The 11,600-nt window shown below is 40.0% G+C and overlaps 1 protein-coding gene across 1 annotated transcript in view; it reads right to left on the reverse strand.

Moving 5' to 3' along the window:
- Nucleotides 1-9,540, reverse strand: part of Abcc2 (ATP binding cassette subfamily C member 2) — a 50,753-nt gene extending 41,213 nt beyond the window's left edge. Inside the window, exons 1-4 of the mRNA XM_051200035.1 lie at nucleotides 9,511-9,540; nucleotides 7,638-7,811; nucleotides 1,170-1,295; nucleotides 149-283 (exon numbers count right to left, since the gene is read on the reverse strand). Of these exons, the coding sequence (XP_051055992.1) occupies nucleotides 149-283; nucleotides 1,170-1,295; nucleotides 7,638-7,811; nucleotides 9,511-9,540 (465 nt within the window). The remainder of the gene's footprint in view (nucleotides 1-148; nucleotides 284-1,169; nucleotides 1,296-7,637; nucleotides 7,812-9,510) is intronic.
- Between the last annotated feature and the right edge of the window lie 2,060 nt (nucleotides 9,541-11,600).

Here is an 11,600-nt window from a genome sequence, read left to right on the forward strand (position 1 = left end):
CCCTTGTGTACCAATGCTTAGGATTAAAGACTATTACTAAACCCTTTGATATAATTCTATCCTGGAACTCAGATTGCTTGCTGCCATTTTCTCTGACTCCGAAGCTGGCCGGCAGTTTGTCTTATTGTCACCTCCCCTTTCTCCTTACCTGCAGGAGTGCTCGTATCAGAGTCTGGAACTGGAAGGAGCTGCAGAAGATTGAGAGAACCCAGAATATGGACAGGAACCAAGAGTTCTTCTGTATGCACCGCTGCCTGCTGTGCTGGATCACTAGAACCAGGAGCTAGAGGGACACACAGAAACCCTGAAGCACAGTGCCACCATCACAGACACACAGAAACCCTGGCTCACAGTGCCACCACCACAGACACACAGAAACCCTGGCTCACAGTGTCACCACCACAGACACACAGAGACCCTGGCTCACAGTGCCACCACCACAGACACACAGAAACCCTAGAGCACAGTGTCACCACCACAGATGGAGGAGGAAGGGTGTCAGGGAACAGGGAAGAAATGAGAGATGAAGCTGATTTGGCCAGGCAGAGAATACACGGACGTCAGATTTCCTTGTTGATGCGGTTGAACCCTCTCTCTAGTGAGTTCTACACTTAGGTGAGAAGTTAGCAGGAAAGCAGTGTTAGGACTGTATTTTAGTGGAGTTACTTGGAGAGTTATGAAACCTTTTCAGGACACAAGGAAATTAATAGCAGGCAGTGGTCAGGTTGAGGAGGCAGATTCTGATGAATATATATGGTTGACTATATCTCAATCCTATAATATTGGTCTAAGAAACTCATTTAAAAACCCTAAGCCTTGCCTTGTATCATTTCACTCAAACATGTTGGTTCCTATACTAGGGTTGTGCTAGCAAACCGCTGTTCTGGAGGGAGAAACGCCATGATTTGTAGCAACATTTAAAAATTATTTTACATCATGAAATTTAGATCTCTTCTGTGGCCTTTAGATGGCAAGAAATAAGGTGGTCAGATTAGAGAAGATTCTATAGGTTGGAACTCAAAACAAGAAGAAATTTCTTAAGCAATATTTCTCTGTAAATTCTTGTAAAAGACAGGTGGAAGTAATGTAATTCAATAGCCAAAGAGTATATTTCTGCTTTGTATGGGTTAAGAGAAGACAAACAGGATGGAAGTAGTATTGGACCTTACCCACGTGCATATGTAGAGGATTGGATTAGTATATCTAACAGGAGGAATTGTGGCTTGTCCGGAATCTTCTGTAAGTGCAAACCCCAGGTCTATGGCCGCTACAGTAAGAAGAAGTAGGACGAACACCTGAGAAGAAACAAGGCATGCACTGTTTGTAACGCTCTCAGAACCTCTTGAAATAGAATGGTTTGCAGTGATGGATTTGTCTTTTGTTTGTTTGTTCTTTGCTTTTTGTTTGTGTGGTTTGTTTTTTCCTCTGTATTGCTTTGGAGCCTGTAGACCACGAGTACTGAGCACCAGGCTCCAGTTCTCAGGGGTGGGAGCAGGGCTTCATTGACTGAGTTGTCTCCCCAGCGCTCTCTCTGTTTTTCTTCTATTTTTTAAATTTAAAAAGTACTGTATATTGAACACATTCCTCCTGGGGATGAACATGCGTACCTTATATTTTCTATGGATCAAGAGTTTATGAGTTACTTGCTTGGCTCTGCTTTAAAGTCTCTCCTGGGGTTCTTGGTTAGAGGATCTGCTTCTGAGATGTTCACCCACTTGAGTGTTAGCAGAAGTCCTCAGTTTCTTACTGGCTATTACAAAAATTACTCATTTCCTAATCAAGGGGGCCTTTTTCTGGAGCACTTTGAACATCTCCGTGACAGGGCTGTCAAGTTTCTTGAGAATGGTTGGCCTGAAAGAGAAGCCAAAAGCTTGTCATGGAAGCCACACACTATCACTTTTACCACTTTCATATGTATTACGTAGTGTTCTGCCTGATGGTACACCTGCAGGCCAGAAGAGGGCACTGGACCTCATTGCAGATGGCTGTGAGCCACTATGTTGTTGCTAGGAATTGAACTCAGGACCGCTGGAACCAGTCAGTGCTCAGACTGAGCCATCTCTCCAGCCCCTCTCTCTTTCTTCTTAAGATTTTTTTTTTTTTTTTTTAATGTGTATATGTTTCTCTGTATGTGCGCCACATCCTGCAGGTACCTTTGGAGGCCAGAAGAGGGCATCAAATCTAATGGAATTGGAGTTGCCCCTTCAATAGTTGTCAAACACCTATTGTTGCTGCTAGGAACTTTGTGAAGAAAGAAGTAACAACAACAGCAGCAATCACTGACATTTTTAAAGTCATCACATCAAAATTGCTTATCATGGCTTATTTTGTTTTAGAACAAGTTCTCACTATGTAGCTCAGTCTGGCTTTGAACTCATGATTTTTCTTCTTTGGCTTCACATGTGCTGGGATTATAGTTATTATAGTTATTGTGGCATACTTAGAACTCTGTTATTACTTGAAATATGTGTAGCTATTTACACTAGAAATAGTTGTTTGAATCACTGTGTACCATTGTTCAAATACATCACTGACTGTAGCCTGCTGTCAGTGGTACACACCTTTAATCCCAGCACTCGGGAGGCAGAGGCAGGAGGATCTCTATGAGTTTCAAGCCAGTCTGGCTTACATAGTGAGTTTCAGGACAGTCAGGGATGCATAGTGAGACTCTGTCTCAAAAAAAGAAAAAAAAAAAAAAAGGTTTGATAATACATGCTTGTAATCCCAGCACTGGGAAGGCAGAGACAGGTAGGCTCCCTGGAGCTTACCAAATGGTCAGCTTAGCCCAACTGGCAAGCTCCATGTCCCAGTGAGAGACTTTCTGTAAGAAACAAGGTGGATGGCTCAAGGAACAACACTAGAGGTTGACCTCTGACCTCCATATGCATTATATGGGGGCTGGCAGCTGACAAGGAAGTCCGGCTACAAATAGCAGAGAAACAAAAGCCCAAAATGCACCTTAAAAAGACAGCATCGAATCTGAGCTAGACCTCACTGCTGCTATGCTGTTACCTCTGCCTGTTCAACTACGTCTCATTTCTTCAAGCCTCCAGTGTGGTCACAGCTTACAGACGCTAACCCCACGATGCGGTGTGGGCCTGTAACCCGATCACTAAGGGGCAGGGTGGGAGGGAGAAGCAAGGACTGGTGGATAATTCTAGTCTGTCGAGCTCCAGCTACAGTGAGAGACCCTGTCTCAAGGGAATGAGGTAAAGAGTCACAGAGCAGAGACCCCAACATACTCCTCTGGCTCTGTACTTGCACACATATGGGCATACACACACTTTCTCTTTCACACACACACAATTAATTTTAAAAAAAGATGGATAGTAATAAGTCCTGGTGAAAATTAGTGTTACAAACTTCCTACATGGCTAATGGAACATAAAACGGCATGGGTGCATTGGAATTTTGTAAGTTCCTCAAAAGATGACCCAGCAATTCTAAGTATGGACCTAAGAAATTGGTCCATACTTACCGTCTACTAGAAATCTAATAAATAAATGTTCCTAATAGCATCGTTTGATATAGACAAAAGTGAAAGCAACCCAAGTGTCTGTCAGCTGATGCATGTGTATCAAAAGGAAATAGTAAGTGAAGAGATTTTAAAACTGATAGTATAAGACAGATTCGAGAAGACATTATATCATTTAAGCAAGTAGGCTTTTAAAGAAAAAGGTATATCCAGAAATTAAGAAAAATTGTTAATAATTGCTAAATATTAAAATAAAGATTCTTAGGACAACTGGAAGAAATCATTGGAAAAATCTCCTAGCATATAGAGGAAAAGAGAAAGAATATTGAAGAAGAGAGAGAGAGAGAGAGAGAGAGAGAAACTGGGGAATCAGAGAATTCAGCATCTGTCTAAAAGAAACTCCAAAGACACAGAATTTCCAAGTAGAAGAAGAAAGGAAATTAAAGAGTGAGATAAAAATGTCTCAGCAATAAGAAAACTATGAGTCTTTAGGTTAAACACCTTTAGGTAAGATTCGTGAGATTTCAAACTATAACCAACAAAAAACATGTAATGAGGATCACGGGAATAAGCATTCTTAGTAACACAAGACTCTAAGGGAAAATATAGCTAAATCTTCAGAGCTAAAAAAAAAAAAAAATGTGAGACTGGAATTTCATAAGCATATGAGCACCTTAGGAATGCAAAGATTTAGAGCCTTCATGGTTAGCCTTTCTAAAATAATTGATGTTCTCCTGTAGTGGGATCTAAGGAATTCGAGAGCACTAATCATCTAATGTTTATCAAAAGCAGGTCAGGAGGTAGAGTTTAAACTTAAATATGAAAGTAACAAGTACAAGAAATGTTTTGGGGGAAAATTTCAAAATAAAAAGACTGGAAATGTGAGAAGGAACAGAGCAGGAAAGAACTGGAAGGCTTGACTGAAACTTGGTGTTCAGTGTGTGTGTGTGTGTGTGAATGTGCGTGTGTGCACGCGTGTGCATGTGTGCACGCGTGTATGCGTGTGTGCGTGCGTGTGTGCGCGCGCGCGTGTGTGTGTGTGTGTGTGTGTGTGTGTGTGTGTGTGTACATGCCCATGTGCGGGGCTAGCAGCTCTGCCAGTTACTTCCTTCTCTCCAGCCTCTGACACAGCACCACATCCATTTCCTGGGCAGAAGTATGTCATTTATTACTTCGCAAATACAGGTAGAACCATCAAATCATTATAACTGAGGCCTCCACAGAACAGGACTTCAAAGTAGGAGGATGAAGTAGAAATGTTTGCTTTTGATTTTATGCTTTAGGAGAGGCAGGCGGATCTCTGTGAGTTTGAGACCAGCCTGGTCTACAAGAGCTAGTTCCAGGACAGGCTCCAAAGCCACAGAGAAACCCTGTCTCAAACAACCAAAAAAAGAAAGAAAAAAAAAAAAAAGGTAATATATATGGCAGTGTTAATCTACAGTAACTACATATTCCTTCTTATCATTAGAAACATGTACTCGCTTCAATTTGCAAGGGGAAAACACATAACTGCTTAATGATTCACTAAATACCTAATATTCTTTTATCTTGATCTCTGATTTATCAGAAATCAGACAATGACTTTAAAACTTTCTAAAACCCAGCCTCCTTCTCTTGTTATTGTTTATTTTGAGATTATAATTTAATCACAGCATTTCTTTCTTCCCTTTCCTCCCTCCCAGCTGTCCCTCAAAGCCAAGGTCTCTTCTTTTCATTAACTGCTATTGCATGCATACATGCATTTGTATATATATTTGTATTCCTAAACACAAGCTGTTGAGTCCATTCAATGTTGCTTGTATGTGGGTAAAACACAACTTCCTATAAAGCAATGCATCTCATTGCTATTAAAGAAGAGGAGAAAAATACTCACTCATATTTAATACTTCTCTCTGCAAGACCCTCTTTTCCTTGGTGCTTTATGAGTGATGAGGCTCTCCAGCTAGATCTACCTATTACTAAGGGTGCCCACTTCTACCACTTCCCTAACAGACACAACGCCTAATTTCAGTGCCAACGCTTTCCGGGACTGCATCCCCCAGAAGCCCTGTCTATTATGAGATAGCCATTTTTACTAGACCCTTTTCTGCTTACTTAGCAAAACCCTTCCACCCTGGCACAAACCCTATTCTCTTATCTTGGTCTTGCTTACTAGATATTTTCAGGACGAGTTGGGCAATGCTTTATCTTATACTTCTGTAATTATCCACACACCTTACGGGTTTAGACTCAAGGTTGTTTTTGCTGTACCTCTGGATCTGACTTCAGCATAGCTGTCATTATTTGTTTTAAAATTCAGTTTGGTAGAGGCAGGCGGATCTCTGTGAGTTCAAGGGCAGCCTGGTCTACAGAGCCAGTTCCAGGACAGGTTCCAAAGCAGTATAGAGAAGCCCTGTCTCAAAAAAAAAAAAAAAAAAAAAAAAAAAAAAAAAAAACCAAACTAACAAAAACCCCAGTTTTTTCCATTACCTGCTGTTTTCTGTGTCCTTCACTGAAGCTGAATCTTTAAACAAATACATGTGAGGAGTCAGTTAATTACATGTTGCTCAGGCAGAGTGACTAAGTTCAGACCAGATAGCACCATGCTAATGGCCAATCAGCCAGAGCAGCACCAATGAGCCAGAGCAGCATTCAGGAAGCCAATGAACAAAACAGCCCAAAGGCAGGGAGAAGAGGAGGCTGAGGAGAAAAGCAAGTTGAAGCCTGAGTGGGGACTGTGACAGAAAAAGTGAATTTTTACTTTAGGGTGAATTGTGCTTCTTTCTATTTGAGAGGAGGAACCAATTATTATGAAATTTTTAAGACATTAAATCTATGCCTGCTGTCCTTGGAATAGGAACCAAAACCTTAAAATACGAATTTTAATTGAGTTCCCAGAGACTGGATTAAGACGGGTAGTCGAGGAGTGTGTGTGTTAACACATTGGTTTTTCTTCTCTGTAGAGATTTGCACTTTCAAGTTAAACGTAATGTTTAAACAGCACGCGAATCCCGCTGTCTTCACTTTTAAGGCCCAGGCTACAGTAGGCTACAGGTATAGAAGCTCACCAAACAAGGGAATCTAATTTGCTTTTCTAAAAACCTCTTTAAAAGTGAGGACAGCCAGAAGGATAAAGAAAAGCAGTGCAAAGGGCAGAGGGTAGATTTTATGATACCCTCACAGCATCGCAAGACCACTCAGTGGAGTTGGTTACCGGAGCCGGCTGAGATCTCCTCCTCTCGTGCTATCTATATCTCTGCTATCGTCCATGTTCTTCCCATTACTCCTCTGATCTGGCTTGTCACCATGCATACTAGCTAGCCCTTCTTCTTTCCCCCATGTGTGATCTCCTGACTGGTGAAATACTTTGGAAAAATGTAAAAATCCATTTCAAATCTAAGTTTTGGGAAGTAAGTGATGGTTAGATTGGTGTAAAAGGTAACATTATATGGTTTAGGTACATCTCATGGTAGGTGCCAACTGAATTACAGCCCCCCCCCATTTTATTAGAGCACCTTAAAGATGGGTGACCCATTGTTCACATCTCAAATGCATAAAAGGTGATGCTAATTTGATCCCTCATTTGTGCTTAGAGAACTTAGTATCCACAAGAATTCAGAGTTCTCTTCTTATAAAAAAGCCAAAGCTACTTTGACTAAGGAACATGGCCAGTGAGACATAGGTAGGACCACAGCATTGATGGGAGATGTCATTATGTAAATATGTTTCTCTTATTGGATAATGAATAAAGCACTGTTGGCCAATAGGAAAGGAAGATAGGCGGGACTAGGAGACAAGGAGGAGAGAAGAAGGAGTAGGGAGGAGATCCAAGATGGAGGACGGAGGGAGAAGAACGCCAGCCCCTCTCTCCAGTAAGATAAGAGCATGTGGAAGTACTTAGATTAATAGAAATGGGTTAATAATTAAGACAGAGGTAGCCGATAAGAAGCTAGTAACTGACCAACAGAATTATATCTCATACAGCATCTCTGTGCATTATTTGGGGCTGGCATGGTGGTGAGACAAGACCGGCAGGGAAAAACCACTCTAACACAGCATGGCTCTGCTTGAAACAGTATTATCCATCAACTGTTAGAGACTGGGACAAAGACTCTAACCCAAAAGAAAATGCCTCACCTCTACACCAAGGAATGAGAGTTTGAAAATAGTGGAGCTACTGTACCTGCTTAGCAAGGTAGAACTTAGTTATAGAAGACCTCTTGGTCCTGGATTGGTACACACTGAAAAGCTGCCAAGGGGCCAAGATCCAAAGAAAGCCCAAAGGAATCCACACCAGAACAGTCTGTTCAAAACAAAGCGGCAGGTCTGCTTCTTGTCTGTCCAGGAGTGAGGAATTCTGAGGGACCAAAAGAAAAAACTGACAGATGCATATTCATACTTTTTAAAAGACACCAATTCTCCCAAACAACTGGAATTCAACTCCATGTCTATAGCAAGCTTTACCTTTTATTTTTGTGTTCATCATTAATAAATATATTACATTAAAACAAATGACATTTAGGAGCTTTTCTGGCAATCCTGCCTCTAAAAGCTTACCTTCATTTGGTTTTAAGTAAACTTCTACACTGTCTAATCTGTGTAACTCATTAAAATAGTCACCAAATTATAGGAAGAAGAAAGACTATTCCTCTATCCAAGGGGAGAACACGTCCCCTTATTATCAGGGATAAGAATATGTCCCCTGATCTCTAGCACCATTTGAACACACTGGCAAATATTCTAACATGCAGGTACCAGACAGACAGAGGATTTAGTCATACCAAGACATTTAGATTAGTATGGCTGAGAAGGCTTATATCAAAACCAAGGAGAAATGGTACATTTTAGTGCAGGAATGACAGTGCACTATTGGACAGGAAGCATATTTTACACTTTACATGTAATAAATGAAAGAGTGGGGGTGGAGTTGGGGGTAGGTAGCAATTCCTGTATTGGAATCGGGTGAAGGTAGAGTTATCCTTTTCCATAAATACTTTCAAATGGTTTTGTAGACCTATTGGTACTGATGATTTAAAGGAAAGATTACAGTGCTTTACAAGATGCTTTGTTAAATAGTTCTCAGAGGGGGTTCTCAAGAAATAGTTTGCTACATCCCGGCCATGGAGGCCTGGCGTTTTAAGTTCTTCCTAATACATTAAAGACTGTCTGTAATGTCATTCCTGCTCCTCCCATCACTATGGAAGGACACCAAACTTTAGAATTCAGAAAACTCACCTGACATATTTGAACATGACATTAATGTTGCAAGCAATACTCAGAATCTCACTTTGCATCTACTAAGCCATTTGGTAGCATGCCCTGTCTTGAAAGCCCCAGCTCTCCATAGGTCTACCAAGGACTATTCTTGTTTAACCCCGTCCCCAAACACATGGCCCTTTCTTCAGAACTGTTCTTCCTCTAAAGACAGTGCTACACAGTTCTAATAGTTAGAAAAATATTTCTGCTCAGTTATGGTGGTGGCACACACCTTTAAGCACTCCAGAGGCTAGGATCTCTGTGAGTTCAAGGCCAACCTGGTTTACGCAGAGCATTCCAGGCCAGCCAGAGCTATAGAGAGAGCCCTTGTCTCAAACAGACAAAAGATATTTCAATGCTCATAATGCCCAAATGTGTAATCCTGATCTCAATTTATGGTCCATACCTTCTATTGACAATACCTCTAGAACATACTATTATCATTTCAACATCGGTACATTCCCAAAGGGCTCAGACATGTGCCTTCTACTTTTCCTCCTACCCTAGAAACTGTAATTTAACAATTCCCACCCCAGCACTGAAGAAAATGCTTTTTCCTCCATTTCTCTGATAGAAGGTGCTTCTGCAGCTAGGCAGTTCAAGAAAAGCATCTCCAGTAAACAGCTAAAGAATAAACGAAAAGTCTTTACTAGATGATGCGATCACGAAATTAAGATTTTTTTTCTTAAACAAACTAAACTTTAGGCCAAATATACTTCTGAATTTACTGGGTCACAACCGGTGGCCATGTTTGCCTGTGTTTGAGAAGAGGAAACATGAGTATAAATGTAATTTCTCACCCAAAAAGTAGAGTTGCAGAACTCCTCCATGATGACTCCCTGAGCTCTTCTGTAATGAAGATCTTTCTATGACTGCGCTGTTTCTTCTTTACACTTTTCCTCAAGGAAATCAGGTGGTAAGAGGCAATGGGCTTTTGCCATTCTCACGTCCCAGTTAAAGGCAGGGCTGCTGCTGAACTTTCATCCTAACCACTTAATAGTTAACTTTGCCAATGGATACTGATGTCATCCCAGTGGATAAACATGTAGCTTGGGATCTCCAGGTACAGGGAGGCTTACCAGTTTCCCAAAGTCCCTGTAGTGTGGATATACACATATATTCATTCAAAGATGTGAGTGTGACTGGCAAGTCAGAAACCCAATATGCTTTTCTTCTCCTGAGTTTAGTTACCTACAAAAACGTCAACAGAAGGACCTGCCCATCTTCACTTCTGTCTGAACTCTGTTGAGTTCACAGAAATGTTAAATATGCATTCCTCTGAATTTTTAATTAAGAACATATAATAAACATTAACATGGCTTAAAATAATATAAACTTTATTTGAAAAGGTCGAGTTATATAAAAGAACAAAAAGCATTGTGAAACAACAAAAATAGTGTGACAATTCCCTTTTCCTAATGGCAAGTGACAGGATTTCCTTAAATTACAAATTCTCCTAGGATCTTCAAAGTGTGGTCTCAGTCAAACATATGCAAACTTCTAGGGATGCTCCTGTTCTACCAAGTGAGTCTTTTTATTATCTTAATGAATGTTCCCTTTTAGAGAGCAACCACTCATATTTAAAGGCTGTACTATAGAGGGCTGTACGACATAGTAAAGGAGTCCGAATATAAGTCTTATATAAGAGGATTTCTCTTCATTTCTTTTCTTCAATTGTAGAGATGCAACCTAGGACTTTACTCTGATTAATACAACAATAGTAGTCTCATAAGGTTCTATTGTCCACTGACATAGCTGTACTAATTTGTGTGACCTTTATAGAATGAAGTTTCATCATGACACGTTTTTCATCCTTGGTTAGTGATATACCACTACAACTAATCATGAGGACATAATTGACAGGGAATGTTTACTCATAATGACTCAGGAGAAAAAATGTACTGCATTACTGGTATGTAGTAAGCAAAGTCTTATTAATTAATAAGTTATTAATTGAATAAGTTAGTAAAGAACTTTTTAAAAATTTACAGACATTCAATGATTAAGATAACTAAGAACTGTGCACTTTTGGTTAATGATTATATGAGTAAGGGAGGTTTTCTTTCTTGTGTAATGCTCAGACACCCAGAGTAAAATGGCAACAGTAAAAAAGATTGCTTTTCCCATCATATTAAAAGTTAGCACACTAATCTTGTACCTAGACAAAATAAAAACAAAGTTAAGGGAGAAGTTTTATTAGAAAGGGGAGGGAGGGGGAAGGAAAGAGAAAAGAGGCAAAGAGAGACAGAGAGAGGACAGAAGAGAAGAGGGAGACAGGAAAAGTCCTGTCTGCTCCAGGGAACAGCCAGAAGAGAGAGCAGGAAGAGACAGGAAAGAGAGAGCAGAAAAAGCTGGAAAAGAGCAGAAAGAGAGAAGAGCAAAATTAAAATTTTTGACTATGAGAAAAGTTTGACTATGAAATAGCAAAATATTTTCTCTGATCAAAGTTAATATGGATATTCTTATATTGCTAAATGACAACAATTGTTTGTTGTTGCTTGTTTTTTAGAATATACAGGAATCAAGGGCTAAGGTATAGTTCAATGGTAGAGCATGTCTTTATGTGCAAGGCCTAAGCTTTAAGTCCAGCACTTAAAATAACAAACAAATAAATCCATGGTTCAAAGAAAAATATACAAGCAATAATTAAATAATTTTAAAAATTATTTTTCTTCCAATTACTAAAACATAGAATATAGTGAAATTCTTCCTGAGGGATAAGTTGCAGAGAACATATTTAAGTAATAAATGAACTCATTATATTAGACTTAAAGCCTGCTCAAAGCAGGGTAATTACTAAAAGAAAGTTTATGTGGTCTTTAAGGCCATACTTTTAAAAAATTATCAAAGTTGCAAGTGGGCAAAGGAGCTTGCTGCAAGAGCCTGACAA

Source organism: Phodopus roborovskii, unplaced genomic scaffold, assembly GCF_943737965.1.
Source record: "Phodopus roborovskii unplaced genomic scaffold, PHOROB, whole genome shotgun sequence".
Taxonomy (NCBI): Eukaryota; Metazoa; Chordata; class Mammalia; order Rodentia; family Cricetidae; genus Phodopus; species Phodopus roborovskii.